This window comes from Eschrichtius robustus, chromosome 6 (assembly GCF_028021215.1).
Source record: "Eschrichtius robustus isolate mEscRob2 chromosome 6, mEscRob2.pri, whole genome shotgun sequence".
Lineage (NCBI taxonomy): Eukaryota > Metazoa > Chordata > Mammalia > Artiodactyla > Eschrichtiidae > Eschrichtius > Eschrichtius robustus.
The window spans coordinates 9,044,957-9,070,754 of NC_090829.1; the positions used below are offsets into that span (position 1 = coordinate 9,044,957).

The 25,798-nt window shown below is 39.7% G+C and overlaps 1 protein-coding gene across 4 annotated transcripts in view; it reads left to right on the plus strand.

Annotated features, from left to right (window-relative positions):
- Positions 1–24,823, plus strand: part of SATB1 (SATB homeobox 1) — a 79,361-nt gene extending 54,538 nt beyond the window's left edge. For all 4 annotated transcript variants that reach the window (XM_068545863.1, XM_068545861.1, XM_068545859.1 and 1 more), the window contains exons 10-11: positions 20,822–21,025; positions 23,425–24,823. In XM_068545863.1, the coding sequence (XP_068401964.1) occupies positions 20,822–21,025; positions 23,425–23,916 (696 nt within the window). In that variant the 3' untranslated portion in view covers positions 23,917–24,823. The remainder of the gene's footprint in view (positions 1–20,821; positions 21,026–23,424) is intronic.
- Positions 24,824–25,798: the final 975 nt, after the last annotated feature.

Sequence of the window (25,798 nt, forward strand, 5' to 3'; positions counted from 1 at the left end):
TATATAAATATAAAATATATATGTATATTTTATATATATAAAATATATATGTATTTTAGAGATTAATAGAAATATAGCCACTTTATAATTTATCATTAAATACCTTGTAAAAATATAAGCTCCAATCTGCTGGTGGCGTCTCCATACAATCGCTAAATTGATGAAGTTGTCCTTTTTCTAAGACTTAATCTACTTCTGTTGTCTGGTCATAGAGAATCTGTTCTCCTTCGATTTCTTGCTTCAACCATTCCAGTGGCCTTTTGTGTAATTTTTTTTTTTTTTTTAAACAATCCCCTTTTCAACCCGTATGCCTCAGGAATTGGGTTGAAACACACTGTTTCATAAACCGCCAGCCTCCTCGGCTGCCTCGGTGCCTCTGATTCCGTAAATCAGATCATAGGCAGCATGCTGTCGTATAATAAGGTGTCTGATCCTTATTACCAGTTTGTTGATGCACAGGCTCCTTCAAATTGACCATTGCAACACATGGTTTCCCCTGAAACTAGCTGTGATAATTAGCGTGGTTCTAATGAGACAGAATGTCACTGATCTTGTGCTGAACTGTCGAGTCTTGATGCTACGGGTGGGAACTGTCAGAGCCTGCCATCTGTGACAGCGCTTGGCGTATTCCGGTGGCAAGGTAGAGCATGCTCAATAGACTAGTTTCAAACAAATGGCCCTTTTCTTGACGAGGGCTCTGTGTTCTGTTCAACTCCAGAATGTTTGCCCCAACTTCAGCCTACGCCAAAACCCATTTTGAGATCCAAAGGGGAAGAAATATTTAAACCTCTGTTATATGTTACAAAAGAGAGGACTCTTTTGTTTAGCAGGTGAATTTTAAGTGGCATTCCTTCCCTTGGGCTTTTTTTTTTTGTCTCTCCCAATGGCCCCATATTGTCGTAAGGCAGTCCTGGCAGAGCCTTTCCCCAATTTTCAAATTGCCTTGTTTAAAAGAGATTTGTTGGGGAGTTGGGCTGGCTCATCATGATGGAGCAGTCAGATTTAGCAGAGAGAGAGGGGGAACGAAAGGAATAGTTGAGAGTGTGTCTAGGAATACGCAAGTTGAACAGCAGAATGAAGACGGACAGGATGTTAGATCTGTAGGCTCCAGAGAGAAGTGGAGATTTTTTTTTTTTTTTTTTTTTTTGCTAGAGTACAAGTCCAGCGCTGCTTATCATTCCAAAATATGCTTTGTTGCTTTTTATTTCCTCTTCTCTGGCAGACCACACAGGGCTTGTTCTGAAGAACATTTTCACTAATCTGATGAGGCAGCCAAATACGCCGGGAAAACTGCTTTAATGATCCCACTAATTACCTCAAGTCAATATGAACTGTATTATTAGACTGAGGGAAAATATTCCATTAGGTCTCCCCCTTGGGAGTTCCTCCGCTTTGTGATGTCACCGAAGCCTTCACCCTCTCGCTTGTAATTAATTTTATTTACACACGCAGGCACGCACAAGGTCACACCTGCACAACCGGCGCTGGCCAGGGAGCTTGTGGCACTCGGGCTTAATCAGATCTGTCATAATTACCATTCTGCATGTTTCTGACACACGCTGTGAAATATTTCAATTTAACTGCCGCTACCAGCACAACCAGATGTAGTGCGAGTGTGGCTGCATTGGAAATATTATTCCTCAGGATAAACTCTCTCCTCCTCCTCTTTTCCTTCCTCCCCCCCCCCCCGCCCCCAATTTACAGCTAATGTAGCACAGAAGCTGATGGGTCCTGTAAATCTTGAATGCAGCACTAGATTGATAACAGGCGATTAGACAGTTTAACCACAAACTGCTTGTTCATTTTTCACAAATGAAAACCACATGTGGTGTAACTAAAATTTCAGGCCCTTTTTTTTTTTTTTAAGAGTTGGGGTCTGTATGTGTGTGTGTTGGAGATGTGCTTAAATAAAAATAAAATGCAGTGGAATGAAGTGTCTAGAAAAATGGAGAAGTTGCCTAGTTTTTTTCCAGGTGATTTTATGAAAACCATCATCAAATTCCATGTTTTCACTTTTGCCAAAACTCGAATGGGAAAAAGATGGTACTCTCCATTTCCTTTTTTTGGTACAATTTTTCTTTTATTTTCTTTCTCTCTCTCTCTCTCTTTTTTTTTTTTTTTTTTTTGTATGGGAGGGATAATATCCTTGGAGTCTCTGCCTTTTTTATTTTGTCAGTGTTAAGTCTTTTATTTGAACATAAATTTTGAAAGAATTTCTACAGTGGGCATATGCAGTTTTTTAATGGACAGTTTCCCTTATTTTTGTTAATGAAAAGTTGTTAGTTTAGGCGTGCTGGTCATATTCCAGACAATCCCAAAACAAAAATGGACCCAATCAAAAAATTTATTTCCTAGAGAGGTGTGTTAATTTTGCAGAATCAGTTTGAAAGGTAGAGTTGAAAACCAGTGAATTCTGTTGCTGCAGAAATAGTGGAGATACCCTGGCAGAAAGTGCAGGTGCAGGGTAACCATATAAGGCCAAAGTTATCACCTGTCTCAGAAGAATTCAGCCATAAGAAAATTAAAGTATTGGAGCCATAAGAAGGCAAATAAGCTGGTGGAAAACTAAAATTAAGAGAGGAGAAAGGAATAAGATCAGTGGTGATTTAGAATCGTACCTCTAGAGAAGGCTCACAACCATCCACTTTAGAGAACATTTAAAACATAGATCAAGAGAGTTAAGTGTCTTTTAATGCCAAATAAAATACACTCTCTCTTTTTATCTTTATTTATCTTTATCTTTATTTTTGTTTTACTACTAAAGTTATGAGCCTCGTTTGGAAGCTTCCTCGAGTGGTGATTCCTATTACTGGTAAGAGGTACCGTTTCCCATAGAATAGCGGATTTTTCCCCTTTATTTCCTTCCCTTAACCATTTTTCCCTCTTCTTTATTTCCGCACATTAAAAAAAAACTTCCCAAGTTTTCACTGTTTGCTTAGAGTTTGCTCCATAATATCTTCCAACTTTGAAATCTAGCATTTTTCTGCCTATTCATACTTTCTTCTGGCCTCATATCACTTTAGAGGAAAAGAAGGTATTTCCGTTTTAGTTACAATCCCTCTTCCATCTCAGCTGCTAAGCAGTTTACATGGTTAATACCAAATTATTAGGTCAGTTTCTTCGAACAGTCTTAATCTACCTTTATAATCATTTTGCAAGGTACAGTTATTGTGGAAGATTTGATTCAAGCATCACATTACCTGTCACATCGCTGTTGTGTACAGATACAACCTCAGAATCCTTCTTAGCACAGAGATGAAAGCACCCGTTACTAATCAGTGAGATCCACCCACAATGGCTTGCTGTCACTTTTTATTTAGGATTCCCAAGAAGAGGTTTGAAATATATAGTTGTATGGGGATGAGTCCAAGAAATAAGAAAAGTAGAGGTTAAAAAAAAGTACAGATTATGACTTCATTGCTCCTCACCTTGCTTTAGTGACCCTGAAGATTTTGCATAGCTACTTCAAGATAGGTTAGCCAGCATGCAAATTGAATCGCATTTTGCAGTCATTGGTAAAACTCGCCACTTAAAGGAAACTTGCCTTGTTTTTTTTGCAAGTGAAAGATTTCATTCATAACCTGAAAAATCATCCCTAGCTTTCCACATTTGCAAACTTTAGTTTTCATGTGTTAGGATTTCTTTGTGTCTAAGCACACCTGTAGATACAAAAGGGAAGAGGAAAGAGAACCAAAAAAAAGAAAAAGAATTGCTGTTTAGGGATGCTGGGGTATGTGTGAAGTTTGAGAATATATTCAGTATTTTGAGTATGAGGGAAGAGCATGTCTTTCCATTAAATTTAATGAGACTACAAGAATCTCATTATTCAAGGAAAATATTGTAATTTTCTTTACGGACCCTGCTGGGTTCCCGTCTAACGAAAGGACAGTTTTCACGTATCTGTTAGCAAGTGCCGGTTGAAGATTGGGTTGAAAAGGAATTTATAGACTTGATCCTGCCTTTCAGCTCAGTCCCCCTTCTTCAGCCACTCTGCAGTTGCTCTTCTCCACTGCCCTCAGATCCTTAGGAAAATGTACAGGAAGGAGAATTAGTTTCTTTGAATACTTTCTGCTGTTTTCTTTTGGACCCACTGTCTGCATTTTCCATCAGCATTGTCGAAGTCATCAATATCGTCTATTAGTGTAGCTCACGTTTCTATTCCAAGCTGAAAGGAAGTGGGGAGGGCATGGTTCCTGATTATCTACATCAGAAATAGGATTGTCCATAAAGTCACACATGGTTTATATAACAACTTGTACATAAACTGCATCTTTCAGAGAAAGCATTGAGGATTACAGAGAGTTGGGGGGGGGGGGTCCCAATTTCCTGTCTACCATGTTGTGGATTCCCCTGGGCAAGTTGCTTGACCTTTCAGGCTTCTAACTTTCCCTTCAGGAAGGTGACATAGATTGGGTCGGACTCTGTAATGTCCCAGGCAGTTCCAGGTTCTCTGAGTTTGTTGCTGAAACAGGTGCCCAAGTGTGAAAAAGGATGCTCTTTTGACTGAAGGTCCTGCTGACAGGTGTGTTAGTCTGGGAATGAGTCACAAAGGAGGCAAGGTTTTGAATAATGGAAGGGCTTAGTTTGTGGGGACAAAGTGCTATTTTGAGGTCTATAGCCCAAAAGGATTATTTATGAGTGGCATATAGTGAGGAGAACTGATTGTTTGGAATCCAGGGTATGAACTCCATGTTATACAGTGTGAGATGAGCTCAAGATTGATACGATCTCATCTGAGACTTGTTGCTAGAAAACTGGAAGATCCCCCTCTCTCATCAGGCACCTAGCAAAGTCAGGACACTATAGAGAGGAGGTGAGCTTCATTCAGTTGGGCGTGGGCTTGGCTTACTATGTGGTGAAGCAGTGGTTGCCAACACCATATGGCTTAGAGATTGCTAAAGAGTTTCCCCCTTTAACATGTCTTTTTTGGGTTTTTAACTGATGCCTGGAAGTCCACCTTTAACTTCTCATTTTGGGGGATTAATGAAAGTTCTTCAGGGCAGGACAGCACATCAAAGAGGAAAAAATAGACTCAGTCCGTGAGAAATCACAGGTTTGGAAGAGGTTCGTGAAATGGAGAGTAAACCAGGAGGAGGAGGCAGGGAATGGCTGCTGATGTGAAGGAACATCTTGAAGCCCATATTTGCAGCTTGTAACTTGGTACCTGTAGCAAGCGTTTAATAGCTGCTGAGGAGTGCCCGTCCCCAAGTGTCTCCTTTAAATATTTACCCATTTTACTTCTGGTACCAACACTAGGCTACTTGTCAGGGTGTTACTTGGCTGGGTTCATTGATGGAGTATTTGGTGGTTTAAATGCAATGCAGATTAGGTAAAAATAAATTACTTTCAATATGGTCAAGAAAGTGAAGGCTATAAATAAAATATACATTCACAAACAGACAAATGCTATTAGAAAATCCAGCTCAGTCTATGCCAAGCTGTTACTGTCTAAATTGCCTTCTTTCTTCCGGGCTTGCAATTAATTTTTGCTTGTGTGTTTGGAGATTGGGGGAAGGGTAATAGCCTAATGGGTAATGATTTTATTTTAGTATTTTGATTAAAGAGACTAAATAACTTGGACCCTGGGTAACCATAAGGACTAAAGCCTTATCCATCAAGCTTAATTTCTAGGCAGAAAGTTGTGTTTATATTTTTGGATAAACTTAGCATTGCGTTATATATAATATAAAGTGATGCGATGGTAATGTGCTCATTTTCTACCTATCCCCACTTCCTTTACCCTCTTTCCTACTCACTTTCTTTTCTTTCTTTAATCCTTTGACTAGCTTCCTTCTGCCCTGTTCTCAAATCTTAAAGGCGTGTCCTTTGTGACCATTTGCTCTTTGAAGAGGTGATGAGAGGAAAGATCAACCATTGTTTGATTTGTAAGCCTTCCCCCCTCTACCTCCACCCCCCCAACAGCAAGCACCTGCCTTAATTCCATTCCTTTCCCCGCCTGCATCCTGTATCTGCCCTGCTACTTTATCCTCTTCTATTTGGGAAACCCAGGTGTCTTTGGAAAATTGATAGTGTTCCTCTCCTGGCACATACAGACATTTCTCAAAGGATACTCTACTAATCTTGCTTACCTTTATAGTTATTGGGGTGGTATGACGTTAGTTAACTACGTCAGAGTATGCATGCTTTCTTTATTCAGAGGTGGTAAACCCATTTACTGAGTTTGTAACAGGACCAGGGAAAAACAGTGAGGAATATATATGTGCTAGTGCAATTGTCAGTCAAGAAATTTCAAGCTGTAAAACTGTTGTTTTATGAACAAAAGCTCATCCAGAACTGAAATACATAAATGGGATAAAAGTCTTCCCCCGTTCTGATTGACTTGAGGATTGGTTGGGGGCGGGGCGTTCTCGTCAGCACCCCACCCTACGTACACACACAACCAGGGCACTGCTGAAACACCCCTGGTGGAAAGCTGGGGCTCCTCAGGACGCAGTCTGGGAACCATTAACTAGTGATTAACTGTTTCCCTCCAACCCATCTCTAAGAGGCATGGTCCTTTAGTGGCAAAAAACAAACAAACAAACAAACATGATAAGCAAATCTGTTCCAAGAACTTATAAATACCAAAGTTTTGTAATCTACTAGGAGCTTATATAAGATAGTTCTGGAATAATATTTGAAATATATGTGTGTATGTATCTACGTATGTATACAGACACATATATATTGCAGGGGGCACCCTCTTCAGGAGTTCTTAACCTGTGTCCCATCTTCCCCCAGGGGGTCCATGCATGAATTTGAATAGAATAAAAAAACTTTATTTTCACTAATGTCTTACTGAAATTTGACATTTTATTTAATTATCAATATAGGCAACAAGTCACAGTAGTATTAGCAATACATACGAATTTGTCACCAATAAAAATCACAAATATTTTCATATCACATTTTTATTGCAGATATCTCAAAATACTATTTTTGCTCATCACTCTGAAATTACGGTAGTTATTAGATCTGTTCCTAGATCTTGCTATTTGGTACGTTAATAAAGAAGCACATATATTACTGTATGATACAATTTGGATGACTGTATTTCAGTACAGTTGGTTTTCTTCGTAATTTTATGCATTTTATTTCAGGCACATAAGAACATTTTTCTGAAAACAATGGGCTTTACCAGACTGCCAGAAGGGTCCATGGCACAAAAGAGATGAGACCAATGATTAGATAAGTTGTGTGTTGGAAGAAAAAATTATATATTTTTTTAACACATTAGCTGAGGAATTCTTGAATTTGCCTGGGAAAGAATTGTTATTTGTTTATTACTTTTTCGATGCTTATTTTTCAAGTGCCCTTCACTCCAGAGCATGTAAGCAGGGGTTATGATCAGATCATTGCAATGACATTTCAAACAACAAAAACCTTACAGGCCACCTTTCTCCAGCATTCTGATGCCCACATATAGTGCTGGAATTCGAGGAGAGAGTACCTTTGCCCTTAGGCTAGAAACTTTTTGCCAGGTAAACTACACCTTTGCTATCAGCTTACACATGAAGTTCAGGCTGTTCTGACCTCACTGGACAGTAAGTGCTGGGAGAAATAATTCCCTATTATGTCTGCCCCCGCATCTCTTAGCCTCACAGTAGATGGCACGTAGATGGCGCTTTGTAGTTTTTTGTAGAAGGATGGAATGATTCAGAAGCAAATTCATTGGATCACAATTTTGCCCTCACAAAAGTGGGCATATTCCTAAGGTAGTCCCAGCAAGGGGGGACCCTGTGCTCAGAAAGACAGGATAAGGCCAGACTCCACCCCTGTCCTTCTACCCCCGGCCCCTCTCTGGACTTGCTCTCCCCAGTGTAGCACGGGACCAGTGGTTGTGAGGCGTAACTGCCGACCTGAGTGGCCCCAGCCTCCCTTGTCTCCTGTCATTGGTAAATTTCTAACCTGCCCTTTATCACTGGGACCCCCACGATGCTTCTAGAAATATTTACGCTTTCTTTTTTTAAAGCCTACTTGTGAATCCCAAAATTTGAGTCCCTCAATTAAGCTGACTTCTGATGAGTCGGTGTGCATAATGGGTAAAATGATGCGGTTTTTGGCCACAAAATGGGTGTTACTCTATCAGCAAAATCATAAGCAACTTGGGAGCTTGTAATGACCCTGCCTGCTTGATTGTTCCTCTAAGATATGAGCCCCATAACTTTTACAATCCCGAATTGCCTTCCCCTGGTTTTAAAAATTCTTTTGTTATCTCTCCTGGAATATCATAGAGGGAAGATTTAAATTTTTAATTCCCAGCCCCTCAATAAGCATAATGGGAAGTATAGCTCATCTGAGGAGATATCTGCAATATTGAAAAGTTTTATATAAATCAATTAAAAATGCAGTGGCAGAAATATTTGTTTAAATTAACCTGACAATAGATTATTTTTGTCAGCAAACAAACCAGTGTATCGAGTCAATCATAACCTAAAAACTGTTCATTTTATGGGTTCATATTTTTATAGTTTTTTTTTTTTTGCACATGGCATATACAGATATTCAGCAACAGTTTTTCTTAGTGATCATCATAATTTTGAAGAGAAAAATAAATATTGTAAATTTTTAGTAGTGACTTAAGAATGCAACATGATAAGAAATTTGCTTCGTAATATTACAGTATAAGAACACATATTTATTGGGGTCAAGGGATTTGGGAAAAGGTAAGTTTCCCAGGAAGCTTCTGCTTTAAACAGTCTAATGTATTTGCCTTTGATAGAAGCCTTTAATAGTGCTTCTCTGCCTCTTAAACCTACTAGTTTCAGCTCGCTTTGAATCTTATTCCTTTGAAATGCAACATTATTATGAATGTAAGTTGTTGGACTTTGCTACAATACACAATGCCCTCAGGAATTGTAGAGGTGTATACAGTTTTTTGCCACTAACTAAATGTCCCAGACTGTGCCATTTTTCTATTTTCCTCTGATCCCCCAGCTTACTGCCACTTCAGTGTTGCAGGAAATCTTTTGCTATATTTTTACACTCACTCATTCAAGTGTGAGCCTTAAAGCGTCTCCAAGCCCCTTGGGTGAAGGAAAGTGTAGAGTATGCTGTTCAGGGGGCTCTTTGCATTGACATTTGTTTATGATAAATGTAACTCAGGTAACAGAGATGGGGGTGGATTGGAATAAAGAAACCCATCAGCCTTAGTTCGTGGAAGAAATGCTGAGGGCCTGAACCAGAGCAGTAGGAATGGAAAAGAAGGAACAAATTCAAGACACCTTCTGAAGGAGTAGAATTGACAGGAATTCATGATTGTTGCTTATGGAGGAAGCAAAGAAGAAAAATCATATTTTTAAATTGAAGCCGTTTGCTATTTTTTTTTTTTATTAAAAAACAGTACTAGCCAATTTAGAAAAAAATTTTTAATGCAAGCATAAAGGAGGAAAGAACATAAGAAATAACCATAATCCTAATTAACTAGTGATAACCTGATTTATGTTCTTTGCATATACACATACGTGTATGTGTGTATGCATGTATGTATACATATCATGTATGTATACACATATACGTGCGTGCACATGTGTGTGTGCATATATATGCCTTTCATTCATTCATATGCTATACCCACCTTTTAATTCCCTATTGAGGTATATTTAAGTTGTATTCAACTTTTGCTGTCACAAATAATGCTAATGTGAACATTATTATAGTTAAATATTTGTATACATCTTTATTATTTCCTTATGATTAATTCTCAGAAGTAGAATTATTGGATCAAAAAAGGCATTTGTGTTTTAAAGGTAATTGCTAGTCATTTCTACGTTCAACATTTCTACCTTGCGCTTCAGAAAGTATATACTAATTTATACTTCAAATCACAGCCTTTCAGCCCAGGTGACTGGGTGAGTGGTGATGCGGTTAATTGAGTTAAGCTATATAGGAGGAGCCTCGTTTGTGGGAGGAAGATAGTGGGTTCAGGTTGGGATGTGGTAGCTGAATTATTTTCATTAACTCCCTAGATATTTCACATTCCTTTGCATTATCTTTGTGATAATGACAACAATATAAAAATAATAACAGCTGACATTCATCATACTGTTACTGTGTGCCAAGCCCCTTGCGTGAATTATCTCACTAATTCTTACAACACTGTGAGTGGTGGTAACATTACCCCCATTTTACAGAGGAGAAAATTGAGGTCTAGAGAACTCAAGGAACTTGACCAAGGTCACAGGGCTAGTCAGTAGTAGAATAGGTGTTAAAATGAAAATCCAGGCTTTCTTAACAAATAGATCTTAGAAGTACATTATAAAGAGGAGATGAAGTCACAGTAATTAAGTTGCATCCTCAAGAAAGTATGGTAAAAAGCAATGGCGAAAGAATGGATTCCAAAGCAACTAGTCTACCTATTTTTCCTAGCGTATTGCTAATTCATCTCTTTTTTTTTTTCATTATTCTTCCCACTCTAAATACTGCCCATTCTTAAAAGCCAAACCAACATGACTCTACATCAGCAAAGACTTCCTTGACCACCCCAGTGCATCTCTCCTTCCTCTCCTCTTGGTTCCCACTGGATGTCTGCCCCTCACTGACCTTCACTGCATACTGCCTTGCTCTAGTAGTTATTTTTGAATGTCACCTCTTCCCAAATGTACTGTGAGCCATTTAAGGGAAATGCTTTTGGTTAAGTCCATCAGACCTTTTTGTAGTTATCACGGACCGGGCCCTGGGCTAAACGTATCCTATTTCATTTGTACCAGCCGCAGTCTTGTGAGATGAATACCATTATTATCTGCACTTTGTAGAGGAGGATCTGGGGCTCAGAGAGGTAATTTGCTCAAGGTTGCATACGTAAATGCCTATAACAGGATGTAACCCTTAACTGGTACACTGAGGTAACTGAGAGTAGCTGGAAGGAGTGTTAGTATTTGGATGGGCAGAAAAAAAGGGGAGAGCGCTTTCCTGTTCGAGAGAACAGTATAGGGAATGGGAGTAGAATGTGGGGACATGGGCAACAGTCCAAATGGTCCGATGAATTAGGACCTAAGTGTGATTGAAGGACCCTTCAGTGACCTCTGGGGAGGGTGACCTTCTTCTCTGTCTTGGGAAGCTTTGAAGGTCATTTTGAGCCAGTAGGATAACTTTGGGTCGTTTGAAAGCAAAGACCAGAGCAGTGATTTTCATCCCGGCCTCCTTTTTCCAAGGGCATCTCAAAGAGGAGGACTAAGGGGATTCAAGAAAGCTTAATTAAACCTGTGTATTTACCTATCAGGAAGTTGCGCAGGCCAAGTCAAACATCGTATTTATTTGCTTCTTGTAGGGATCACAACTCTCTATGATAACCCTTGTTTTCTCATTCTTCCCCAAAGCTCTAGTCTTCATTGGTATACACTTTCCCCTAAGTTAAGAGAGGAAAAGGAGTGATTACTTAAAGGCTATTTTGTTCAGAAATTAAGATAATTGTCCATTGGACATAATTAAAAAGAGTGTTTGGGGCTTCCCTGGTGGCGCAGTGGTTGAGAATCTGCCTGCCAATGCAGGGGACACAGGTTCGAGCCCTGGTCTGGGAAGATCCCACATGCCGCAGAGCGGCTGGGCCCGTGAGCCACAATTACTGAGCCTGCGCGTCTGGAGCCTGTGCTCCGCAACAAGAGAGGCCGCGATAGTGAGAGGCCCGCGCACCGCGATGAAGAGTGGCCCCCACTTGCCGCAACTAGAAAAAGCCCTTGCACAGAAACGAAGACCCAACACAGCCATAAATAAATAAATAAAATTAAAAAAAAAAAAAGAGTGTTTGGTACCTAAGAGTATCATTCAAGGAAAATGTACCCCAGTGCTGACAAGTCAGTGGTGGGCAGAATGGAAAGGAGCAGACAATTCTTTATGGTAGAAACAGAGGTGAAAACTGTTGCAAGTATTACAGCATGAACCTTGGGGGTATGGTGTTTTCTGTCTTTTAATGACACTTGCTATGAAGAGTGAGGAGAGAATAAGAACTTAAGATTTTTTTTTAAACAAACAGATGCGGTATTTTATTTTTTATTTTTTTGGATTCTTTAAACTGAAGTATAGTTAATTTACAATGTTGTGTTTCAAGTGTACAGCAGAGTGATTCAGTTTAATATCTATATATCTATTCTTTTTTCAGATTTTTTTCCATTATAGGTTATTACAAGATATTAACTATAGTTCCCTGTGCTATACAGTAGGTCCTTGTTGGTTATCTATTTTATATATAGTAGTGTGTGCATGTTAATGTCAAACTCCTAATTTATCCCTCCCCTCCCTTAAGATTTTTGAGACAGAGAGTATAAATGTTAAATAAGAGCCAAACCATATCACTGAAACTTATGTAATGTCAAAAATACATCCTGGATTGAGAGGGAAAAACAAATTCTTTTTCAAAGTCTGTATTCAAGTATCGGACATGTAAGCTAGATTTTTATTTGTTTCATTTAAACTTTGAAGAAACCATCCTGAAAGCAGCTTTGAAGCCTATGAAAAAAATAATCTTTAAATTAGATATCTTCCATATATACTTTTTTAAAAGTAAAATGAAGGCTTTCTTTGGAAATTCTGTTTCAGTCGAATTAAGAGATTATCTTCTTGCCAGCTGGTTTAATATGTTGTCTAGAATTTCATAGTTTTATCTTCAGTCCTCCTTTTTCTCCTTCTCAGATTCTTCTTGAAAATATTCTTTAAAACTTTCCTGACAGTCTTAAGTGAGAACCATTTTTATGCTTTTATCTACCCTGGCCATCTGATAATCTTGCTACGAACCAAACAATCTATAGGAAAAGAAATAAAACACCATATTTACGTGTTCCCTCAAGTCAGTGGCTTTGAGAAGGTAAAAAAGAGGTGAACAATCAAACCACAGAAAACAAATGATGTCTTCTTTTTTTTTTTGGCTTGGTTAAATTTTAAGCAAAATTGAAAAATAAAATCATTTACCAGTGATTCTGAATATTCCTTCTAAATTCACTAAATTTTAATGTGAGCTTCCCCTAGATTGTAGAAACATTTTGCAAATGCCAAACCTCCAGAAACTCTGCTAGATGTGCTTAACCTCTTAAAGACAAAGTGGCAAAACTTTACTCAAGTGAGAAATTTATGGGTAGCCATTTTATGTCCTATTACTACCGCAGTATGGAAACCCACAGATTTTTGGCTAAGATATTGAGTCCCTTAAATAAACTGTAGAGTCTGGAGAGAGTTTAAAACAGTAACAGTTTAGACGTTTAAAATAGTAATAATTTAAAAAACTAGTATGATTGGGTTTTTTTTTTCCCCAGCAAAAATACAAGCATCAGAAACCATACCTTGAAAATAAAATATATTTGGGGATACACACACATATACATATATTCCATTTAAGTATGTTTCTTTTTAAAACCCATCTTTGAATAAAGTGAGTATAATATGCTACTTTTCGAATGGCAAATGCATTTATTGCTGCGCCTCTCTTCAAATTTATTTCCCATGTTTTCTTGAATCTGACCAATGTTAACTTAGCAGGAAAAAGTTACTTGTAGTGCCTGCTGAAATTCTCTTTACACAAAGTAGATATTAGTAAACTGGGAAGGAAGATTCATGTATTTCCTGCTAATTCCATAGAGAACATGTATCTTTATTAATGTTAATGGTGGGGACCTCTCATTATGTTATAGAATAATCTGCTTTAGCAAAGGTTTTTCTCCTCAAGAACTTCATAACATTTAAAGGTTAATATGTTAGGTAAAGAACAATATCTTAAGATAAGCGTTTTTATTACAGGACATGATGGGATGGTTTTTATTAAATTATATGATGATTTGAATGGGGAGAAAAAAGTGCATCGCTTCTTTGCCCTCAACTTTAATGCCTTTAATCAAATAATGACCTTCTGGAAAATAGTTAATTTTCAGCATTTGGAAAGATCAATACCACTTTGCCACCAAAAAATGGCCCAGACGATGAAATCTGATGTATTTAAAGTATCATTTCACCCTTTTAACCTAGTAAATAATTGAAAATGCTTTCAGTAGTGCTTTGCCGCTGTTTTGTTTCTCACTGTTCAAAGTGTTATGATTGTTCTTGAGAAAAGGTTTAAAGTTGGTGTGTGAAGGAAGGATACAGGCCTCACACCCAGAAGTGGGATGGTACCCCCATCAGGCCTTGTGTGTCTCTGCATTAGGGGCCTGGAAGAAGTAATATGTTTTAATACTATATGAGGCAGAGTGTGTATAAAGCACAAAAAGTGTGAAAATGGAACCCTTCTGGAACGTTCAAGGGGTGGTTTAAAACATCATTAGTCACTTTGCATCTTTTGTGATATCTTTCAACCTTTATGTTGGGGTAAAAGATTCAGTAGCTCTGACAATTAGAACCCATTTCCCCCCCACCCCAGCTTATAGAGAACATTGATATGAAATTACCCGCGAGCGCAGATAGCTTTGTAAATTAAAAAAAAAAAAAAATTGCCCTCTATTACCATGTTTGTGGGCAAATTAAAAACTGTCTTCATTAACATAAGTAACAGATTCTTTTAAAAGTAGAAAATTATTTGCTGAATGATAAATTGCTAGCTCTCTAGTTAGTTGTTGTTGAAAATGTACTCATTCAAAATGCCTGGTGTAGTTTAGTCTACAATACTGAAATTTTTTTGTGTGAGAAGTACTATTTAATGGATTATGTACTTAATCCTGTTCCTACTACTAGCTAAAATGTAATTCATGCTTTCCACTAGAATGTTTGTATCAAATACCTCCCTATTTAGATTGATTTCTTTTAATATCATATATTATTATACTATATGCCCCAGAGATTGGAACAAAATACTCCTGCAAATAACACATGAAAGGTGAGGGTAAGGGGTGGGAGAATAAATACAGACTGTGAACTGTTTTGGTTTTTAGAACTCAAATTACCCATTCTGTTTTTTTTTTTTTAATGTTTTTTCCTTCTTAGTTGCAGGGAGAATTATTTGTCATTTTCTTTCTCTTTTTATAGCTCTTGGGTTTAAAATGTATATGTACATAACGATAATATATACATATCTGTATATTGTATTAAGTGACTTTTTTTTTTCTCTCAGAGAACACTGAAGTCTCTTTTCCCCTGGAAAACTAGTTGTGTTACGTGCTCCCAGCTCTGTCACAGACCAGGCCTTGTAAGGGTTCTCTTTTTATGTGTGTGAGGCTTCCTAGGTACAATAAATTCATTCGTGAAACGAGGTTGCTTTCCTGACTCAGTTAAAAATCACTGTGCACCCCTTATCTGTTAAAATGATAGAAGCAGTGAATTGACTTGAATTAACTGTTCTGAAAAGAGTGGAGTGGAAATCAGAGATTGAGTTTGGGTGGAAATTAAGCAGCTGAGAGATGAAGGTGCCAGGATTTTTATTTCAATGTGGTACAACAAGATTCTGTCGGTAAAGCACATCATTAGAATACTGAGTTTAGAACTGCTAATTTTTCCTTTAAAATGAGCTTACAGTCATGTGTTTCATGGACCATGATAAATTGCCATTGTGTTGTCATTGAGTTTGTTTTGCTTTTTTTCACTACTGGTTTGGCAGTCGTTCTGCATTTTCTCTTTTCCTTTTTCTCCCCCTCTGATCTTCCATGTCTTTCATAGATTCCCTAACCAAAACCAGTCCAAAGAATGTTATTGATTTCATATAGTCTGAGGTTTAGCATCTTGACCATTTTCTTGCTTACAATGGCAAGACATTTACAGATGGTTCTTGGTTCCTATAAAGTACATAACAGGATTTCCTCTGTGGCAGACGGATTCAAGACTTTTAGTTCTCAATAAATGTAGGTTTTACAATACATAACTTTACAGGATTTGTGTTGTATATAACAGGTTTGAACATATTATCTCAGAATTCATCTGCATGGCATTTTCAGCTTGTTCAGGGTCCATGCCAGTTTTTTTAAGTAATAGGGGAAGTGCTGTGATTGATAGCAAGAGCTCAAGGCGTGATTTTGAATAGAAACAAAGGGTTTAGAACAGAAGGTGTCAAATTAAACTTTGTCAGTTTCAAAAGTAGGAACATCCTGAAAGTTTTACTTATTTATTTACATGTGGCTACTGTTTATATTTTGCCCTCTTTATATGCAGCGTAATGTTGCTTGGCAAATTTACTACATTTAAAGTTTAGGTTGTTCCTTGTGCCATTTTAGTTTTCTGAGAATAGATCAGTCTCTTTTTTTTTTTTTTTTAATTTATTTATTTATCTATTTATTTATTTATTTATGGCTGTGTTGGGTCTTCGTCTCTGTGCGAGGGCTTTCTCCAGTTGCGGCAAGTCGGGGCCATTCTTCATCGCGGTGCGCGGGCCTCTCACTATCGCGGCCTCTCTTGTTGCGGAGCTCAGGCTCCAGACGCGCAGGCTCAGTAATTGTGGCTCACGGGCTTAGTTGCTCCGCAGCATGTGGGATCTTCCCAGACCAGGGCAGGGCTCGAACCCGTGTCTCCTGCATTGGCAGGCAGACTCTCAACCACTGCGCCACCAGGGAAGCCCCAGTCTCATTATTTTAAGGCTGTTAGTCTCCTGTCTTTTCTACTGTTCAGAACAGTTGTGATCTAATTTAATTGTCAGAGCAGTTCCTTACCCCCGCCTATGGTCTTATGATATTTTAAGTCCCAGAGACCTGGCTCAAAAGGTAATTATGTTCACATTTTGCAACAAAGTGCTGCACCTTATTCACCTCCTCCACCCAGTAAATCTATGCATGTATCATTTAAAAAGCCAATCTAGTACATAGGGAAATCATTATTTTTATTTGTTACATATTACCAGTATTCTGACATATCATTGTCTTTATTTGCCCTAATAATATGGCTTATGGAGAAGTGACCTAGGAAAAGGTATCAGGGAATTAGAAAGCATTTGGCTTTTTTCGTCACTTTCTGCAAAGCGTAGATCAGATTACTGTCATCATTAATAGAGTCTCGATCGATAGGATTTGAGGGCGTCAGAATATTCCGACATGTTTAAATGGTATTATAATAAATTGATCTTCTTTTTGCCAGTGTAAATTGGGAATGAGCCAGTTGATTTCTCTGCTGACAAAGAACTAGCCTGTCAGAATATCTGTTTTCTGTTATTTGTTGAGGGCGACGCACAGCACACCACTCCTCCCCCCATTTTTGTTTTTTGGAATACCCTTGTAGAACTAACAGTTCCCAGCTGCACGCACCGTTAAATATTTTTCTAAGAAGCATCTGATTTCAGTCTCTTAAAATCATCACGTCTCTTGAAAGGCTAGCGGAGACATGCTTCAGATTTATAATTCATCACATTATTTTTAGATAAGGAATTAGAAGTATTATTTAAGGGCAGAGGTTAATAGCAAACTACTGGAAATGTTATGTTAGTCATGCGCAATTAATAAAAATAAGAATCCGTCTCATAAGTATAGAGACAAAGAAGTGACAATATGAGCAAAATATTTGTTGAATGAGTCAGGGCTCTTTCTCTGAAATATTTGTGAAACCAGCATGAGTGTGATTGTTTAGGAATTAACTATCATTATTAGCCATTTTAAAAGAACTAATGATTTTCTTTTCCAAAGAACATCTGTGATCCACATGTTTGTTTTTTTTTTCACATATATGCAAGTGCTAACTGATCTCTGTGTTACTTTTAAAAGTTTCTAAAAGGATTCGAAAAATTATTGGAGTTCTTCAGCTTTCTCTGAGAAGATTTTCTTACATGAATCGTTCTTAATTTAACTTTTAGCAATTTTTAGTTACAAGCATTTATTGCTAAAAAAAAAAAAAGACATGCTCAATGTTAAGCACTTATTGCAATAGTATAATTCTAGCTAAGTAAAGTAAAAAAAAAACTGTTCTGTTCTTGATGAACCTTCTAACATCTCTTGAATGGTAAATAAAATTGTAGCAATTTGCTGTGTTTAGGCATGGGGGCCTGTCAATTGCCATAGCTGAAGAATGGAGACAAGGGTGGGGGGGGGGGTAATCTTAACCATAGTTAATATTCAAGCCTTCAGGAAGACAGATCTAAAACCTGCCCTGCCTCGAAACATAGAGGTAAAGTGTAAAGAAATAGCTTAGATGTAGGAAAATATAAAATATTTTCATGGCTTAATCGAGAGAGCAAATATTTGTCAGTAAGAGCTAAATAAACCTCTCTGGGGCACCATATGCAAGTGGGTCTCAAATATTTCAAATACTCAAATACAGTTTTGTAGTTAATGTTCTAGTCACATAAATAGAGCTAAAATGTGACATGTCACCATATGATTCCAGAAAGGAGCATAGAACTGCCATGGTTAGAAGAGAAGCACGTTCAGTGACACCGTCAATCACAATTACTTTTATTTTTTATTGAGCTAATATTCTTTCAGGTAAATCTTCAGTTTACTGTCTGTTCTCTTAGCCTGGAATTATGCATTCAGTAGCATCAAATGAGTGCATGATTACGTGACCGTCCGTAGGTTAATTGTTTGTTTAATTAAAGAACGTGTTGAATGGAGAATCAAAGGCCTCTTAGTTAGGGATAAGGTTAGTAGATGTCATGAGGTTTAGCAGCTGTCACCCTTGACTGGGCGGTAGGTGTGCCTTGGGAAGCTAGTGTTATCAGTCTCCATCTTTCCTTTTAAAATGTTTCAAATAGGCCATTTCCGGGAGAATAGGCCTTGCTTCTTCCCACTGTATATTACAGTTAGAAGAGAATTTCTCCAGTGGTTCAGTTTGAGAAGGAAAGGAAAGTCACACCATTTTCTGATGTCACCCAGAAGTAACAACAACAAAAAAGCAACTCCCTTTGGCCAGTTCTAAAAATCAGATACTAAACTGTACTCTTTCCATTCCCATCCAACTCATTTACTTAGAATTTCCAAGAAACCCCTTTGTCTTAGGTCGAGTTCCCTAAAACAGAGGCTAAGATAAGGAATCAGAGGCTCATGATTTGGTGAGGGACCCGGCAGGCGTTCAGGAGGACAAGAAAGAGGAAGAGGTCAGGAAAGAATGTGGTCTCAGGTAAAGTCAGTATTGATGGGGAAAGGCAGTAAGAAGATGGGGGAGGGCCATCTCTGGCCATCTCTAAAGGGTAGAGTGAGTCGTCACTGTGGGGCAAGAGGGTGGGTCAGCCAGCCACTGGTCACTCCAGGGTGAAGGGGCTGGTGAGGGGGTGGAGTAAGCATCCGGGCATCTCCAGGTGCGATGGCACCAAGACATTTCTCCAGAAAAGAGTGTGGTTGTGAGCTGACGACAGGCAGCACGGCAGCTGGGGCTGGTTGCCTTGGCTGGTGAAGGGGGGGGTGTGGGTGGGACCTCTTCCCTCTTCCTGCCCACCCCGTTGCAATCCACCCCATTGCTTAGTGTCCATCATGGCGGCCAAGATAAAGAAGGTTTGAGATGATGATTAGAGAATGTGAGACATGAGAATGTGAAACAGCGTACTCTGTTGGACCACTCGGTTCTTGAGAATCTGAGGATCAGAAACTGGGTAAGCTGTGACAAAGTGAGAGAGTGGCGTGGACATATATACACTACCAAACGTAAAATAGCTAGCTAGTGGGAAGCAGCCGCATAGCACAGGGAGATCAGCTCGGTGCTTTGTGACCACCTAGAGGGGTGGGATAGGGAGGGTGGGAGGGAGGTAGATGCAAGAGGGAAGAGATACGGGAACAAATGTGTATGTATAACTGATTCACTTTGTTATAAAGCAGAAACTAACACACCACTGTAAAGCATTTATACTCCAATAAAGATGTTAAAAAAAAAAAAAAAAAAGAAACTGGGCCTTAGGAGGCATCAGAGAGGTTCAGGTTTTGGCATTCGTTGGACATTTCCTTGTCTCAGCCCAGGAATTCTATTAAAATGCTCCCTTGATGAACCACGTGTGTACATAGCAGCAGGCAGGACTCCGAGGTGTCTTTCTGGAAAGTTCCATCTTGGAGAATTCTTCTAATGCTCATTCTAAATACAGTGCCTTACCTTGGACAACATTTTTGCTCACATAACTGCACACGTCCTTTCTCTCCCTTTCCTACACACTCACACACACACATGTTCACACAGAGTTGCCTTTCTAATACAAAAATTATAAACTTAGGGAATCCTTTTAGAAAAAAAAATTATTCTAAAAGCCTGTCCTAGCCCTTCTTAAATACCTTCAGAACCTCAGATGGCCACTCATCAGACAAGAAGCACACTCAGCCTTGCTTTTCTCCTCTGACACATTCTGCAGACTCCATGGTAAATGGGTCTTACCCTTGGAGTCTGAAAAATAGGATCCTCCTTTAAGATGCAAATCTGAACGTGTATTAGAAACAGAGCCCACTTCCGCGATAGCCACAGCTATTCTCTTAACAGGTTAAAAAAAATTTTTTTTAACAGATTGGAATGTTTTTATTTTTTATTTTATTTTATTTTTATTAATTCATTTACTTGTTTATTTTTAGCTGCGTTGGGTCTTCGTTGCTGCACGTGGGCTTTCTCTAGTTGCGGCGAGCGGGGGCTACTCTTCGTTGCGGTGTGTGGGCTTCTCATTGCGGTGGCTTCTCTTGTTGCGGAGCACGGGCTCTAGGTGTGCGGACTTCAGTAGTTGTGGCACGTGGGCTCAGCAGTTGTGGCTCGGAGGCTCTAGAGCGCAGGCTCAGTAGTCGTGGCGCACGGGCTTCGTTGCTCCGTGGCATGTGAGATCTTCCAGGGCTCTAACCTGTGTCCCCTGCGTTGGCAGGCGGATTCTTAACCACTGCGCCACCAGGGAAAGTCCTGGAGTGTTTTTAGCTTGTGAAAAAAGTTAACTTCACAGGGTCCTTCCTTTTTAGCTCCTAATGGAAAATGTCAGCCACTCCCCCCCACCTCCCCCTGCCATCAGCCTGAACTGACCTGTTATGCCCTTGTCTCTAAGGGGTGGCTGTGTGAGCTATTACGCTGGAAAGAAGATCCTTCTCCAGAAAACAGGACCCTGTGGGAGAACCTCTCCATGATCCGAAGGTTCCTCAGTCTCCCTCAGCCTGAACGCGATGCCATTTATGAACAGGAGAGCAACGCGGTGCATCACCATGGCGACCGGCCGCCCCACATTATCCACGTGCCCGCAGAGCAGATTCAGGTTCGTCTATCTTGGCCAATTCAGTATAACACTCGGTAAATAGAGGTTTAAACTTAGCAGGGAAACGAGCGTTTCTCTTCTTCCCGCCAGTCTAAACATAGGCTTCTGAGCAAGAGATAACAATACACTGCCATCTCACTCAGGGGGAGAAAAGGGAAGTGAACACACGTTTTCCAACATGTGTATTGTGTTCCTCTCCTCTCATCTCCCCTCCCCCAGAGCGGTGGAACCCCCTACTACACTTATTTGGCAAGTCTGTCTTTGTTAGAATTGGGTTGTTTTGTTGTGTGAGAGCTTAAGAGTTTTGTTGTCGCTTTTGAAAAATCAGAATTTTTAGAACGCCACCTCTTTCTTAATGAGTACCAATACTGTCCCCGAGGAAAGGCGTGACTGCTGTTTCTGTACAGGAAGTTTATAGGACCACAACTGTATACCTTGGATTCTGTCCAAAAGAGAGGAGAGGAGGGAAACTAAATTGGCTTCTGGCTGCTGACTCCCTAGCCCTGCCTTCACTTTGTAGCTCTATCCTCACAGCCTTAGGGAGCACACAGGTTAGGGGTGAGTCACGTCTGTCTGTCTTTCCTTTAGAGCCCCTCTCCCAAGACCCCTGGGAAAGGAGAGTCTAGAGGCGTTTTCTTGCCAGGCCTGCCGACCCCTGCACCGTGGCATGGTGCTGCTCTGCAGGTGAGCGGGCACAAGCTACCTACGCCAGCAAGAGGGACACGCAGAGAGGGTGGCGCCAAGACCTGCTCTCTTGGTCAGGATGCTCAGCCTTGCGAAGGCCATGCTAACCGTGGCACTGGCCGAAGATCACTATGCCGTCAGAGTCAGCCTTGGGCTCAGCTTGTCAAGTCCCGTGACCTTTCTCCACTCAACCACTGAGTGGATCCACTAACTTCATCCCCAGTGAATTCAGATTGGGAAGCTCTGGGTCCAGGTCGTTGTTGGCCTCCATTGCTTAGGAAGTGTGTTGAAATTGAACTTGAGCTGTACAAATTATTTGTGTTAAATCTAAGGGGACGCTTTTAGCTTTCCCCTTCCAGGGGAAATGCCACTGGCTTCCAGAGCCCTAAAATTCTATGCTCTCTTTGTTGAATCACCTGCATATTATTTCTTGGTATTGCTATTGGGGAGAGGGGCCGCGGGAAGGGGAGGCATACACACACACACATATGTACACAATAATAGCGTTATCCATCCACTAAGGGAAAAAAACCTTTGACTGTATATTAAAGATAAATTGAAAAAGAGAATCCCTTAGGATATCAAGCACTAAAATAATCGCGAAAGCCTAAAGAATCTGCTGTTTAGCAAAAACAAACAAAAAAATAAGTTAAAAAAAATAGTACTTGTTTGAAAATGTAAATTGTTTTTAATAAAATTGCTTCTTAGGGGGATTAAGGAAATGCTTAGGGCACAGTACAAACGTTCTAGTATTTTGGGCTTCCTCGGGTTGATTTGCTTTGCTGATAAGAATTTTGGATATGGAGTGTATATATTATGTGCATGTGTCACACGTTATGTATGATTGTGTATGGAAATTACAGCACATATACAGATAGTAATTATGAAAAAGTGTCTGTATACACTAAATTTAAATCCTAATCACATCTGAGTTTAGTATAGACAAAACAATTTGCTAGCCGTTGTGGGATGGATGGAACCTTTATTTTTCGGTAAGAAACTTGCAGTGTCAGCCCAGTGCAATTTTGTAAGAAATCTGTGTGTCTGTTAGATTGAAACTGTCTAGTAGGACATTCACACGTGGGAATCTCAAAAACCCTTTGGATTCACAAGGGCTATGCTGCAGAAAAGCAGAGGCTTACCCATTTTATTTGCAACGAAAATAAGACTTCGTATGCATATGCTTGCTCAACGTTTTACCCATCCAATGAAATGGGACAAAACACACATTTCCTTCCCCACGGCTCCACAGCTCACCTTTCGAAAATGCCTTTGAAATCCTTACTTCCCAATCTTCATTTAAAATCTTTGTCCATTATTGACATCATAATTTGCTTTGCTGTCTTCGACTCTGATGCGTATCCTTCTGGTGAAGTTTATGGCGCACATTTTCAGAGCTCTGAGTTCCAGCTACCGTGAGCTAGCCTGACCTCTGACGAGGAAGCCCAGGAGCCCCCCAAGCCCTCTTAATTCCTCCCGTCCTGGTGATCATTTTGACTTTCTTCCTAGTACTGTGGGCCATTTAGCTGGCTTGCCTTTCCGCCCAGGATCCCTGTCCCCGTCCCTGTCCAGGCAGGTGCATGTGGGATGCCTGACCACGTGCTCGCTCGTTGGGAGGCCGCATGCGCAGTGGGAGAGGCCGCAGCGCAGTGGCCGAGCCTGCATGCGCGGTGGCCAAGCGCGCCGTTGACCCTGTGCTTGTTTCTTTCCTGCAGCAGGCGCAGCCGCAGCCGGCGCCGCCCCCCGCGCAGGCGCAGGTGCAGCAGCCTCCGGCCGGGCCCCGGCTACCCCCGCGGCAGCCCACCGTGGCCGCGCCCGCCGAGGCGGAGGACGAGAGCCGGCAGAAGGCGCGGCCGCGGACCAAGATCTCGGTGGAGGCGCTGGGCATCCTGCAGAGCTTCATACAGGACGTGGGCCTGTACCCGGACGAGGAGGCCATCCAGACTCTGTCCGCTCAGCTGGACCTGCCCAAGTACACCATCATCAAGTTCTTTCAGAACCAGCGGTACTATCTCAAACATCACGGCAAGCTGAAGGACAACTCGGGCCTGGAGGTGGACGTGGCCGAGTACAAGGAAGAGGAGTTGCTTAAGGATTTGGAGGAGAGTGTCCAAGACAAAAATGCTAACACCCTTTTCTCGGTGAAACTAGAAGACGAGCTGGCGGTGGAAGGGAACACAGACATTAACGCCGACGTCAAAGACTGAGATGAAAGTCTTCTTTTCCTCCATCAGCACCAGTGAAATTGACTTAACGACACGGAAGGTCCACCCCTGTACTCGCTCAGCAAACCGTGTTGTCCATTGTTTGGCCAATGAATCTTCAGAAACTTGCACAAACAGGAAAGTCGAGAAAGGATGATACAGACTGCACTAAGCGTTTTGCTCTCTTTTACAAACTGCTTGGCAGCCCCAGGTGAAGCATCGGATTGTTTGGTATTAAAAATGAAAATTTGTGTTCACGAAACACACCCAGGTGTGTACCCCGTAAGCATGATACCAGTGATTTTTTTTTTTTAATTATTATTCTGGAGCCTCAAACAAGCATTATAACTTCTGTGATTATTATTTCCTTCCTTTAATTATTTCTGTAACACTTCACACTGATCTTTGGAAACTCGCCCCTTGTTTTAAAAAGAAAAAAGAAAAAAAGAGTTTGTTACTCTATTGTATGTTACAAAAGAACTATAGACTGTGGAATGCAGTTAAAAGATGACATATGCCAACAAATGCCTTGTATTATATGGCGCTGCCGTAATTCAAATTTGTTTTTATTTTGGAAATAAAAGTTCACTGTAATTTTTTTTTCATTCTCATTGTTACATGATTTTTTAAAAAATGAAAAGAAAATGTGAAACACAGTTTAGTCCTCATTATTTATTTGTAGATCCTGCAGCATCATGTTGTAATTAATTTTTTGGAAGTTTCCGTTAAATGTAAAATTGCTTCTCTTGTTACCATACTGATTCTTTTCTATTTATAAATGTATTTTGATGGGCAGTAAAACAAAGTGTCTTAAAAGTTTTAAATAGATAAAATGTGCTTTACACAGTTGCCTATAAAAAGTGCTCTATGTTATCCAAGCAATTCATACTATAAGCTTCACTCTTATTGTTGTATGCAATTTTTACTATCATGCAAATAAGCTTAGGTAAATAAAACTAATAGATCACCTTAGAAAATTATGCAATTAATGTGAAAATAATTGATGTTTGCAATGTGTCTTCCTTTGGTTTACAATCAATTTTAAAGCTACATCTGTATAAAATTTCTGTATAAAGGTGTTATTTCTTTTTTATGAGTTTATGGCTATGAAAACACCAGCTATTTTGTTACAGCTGGCTGTTTTTATAAGTGTATCACAATTTTCTTTATGCAGAAATGTTCTGATTAGGAGTGGTTATTGACTGTAACTACACAATTAAAATTGTTTGTATGGTATGACATGGTAGGGTTTGTCTGCTTATGTGAAGTAACTTACAGAGTCCAAGACAGCCCTCTCAGTTAGATGCATGTTAATACTTTCTTGATGTTTTACAGATCTGAAAAAGAGCAATTGAAAAGTCACTTGAAACACTGTATATTTAAATCACAAACACATGCTCATTTTTTAAGTTTAACAATGAAGACGATAACCTGTTTTTGGTTAACATATTACTTAATAAACAGAGATAGGAGGATGGTCAAAAGACTCGCCAACAAAGACATCAATTCAGTCTCTAGCAGATAGGTGCTTAGAATGGATTCATCTGCATTTACTTCACAATACGTCCATCATGGCGACACTTTTTTTAAGCTGATGTATGAATATTTTTAAAGGCCATTAATAGTAACATAAGTAGGGGAAAAAATGGGCCTTCTGTTTAAAAACTCCTTAGTAAGCAATGTATTTTTTTTTTAGTTGTAAATGGAATGTAAATAACTCTGAGCTCATTTGGTTGTGTATGTCATAACTATAAGACCTCCATGAAGAAAATAAGAATAACATGCCTGGAATTGAAACACGCACTTCAAAATTCTTGCAACATAAAACTTAGTAAACTCCAAGATATAAAGTGAGGTGTGCTAATGGTCATGAAAAGGATTGGGG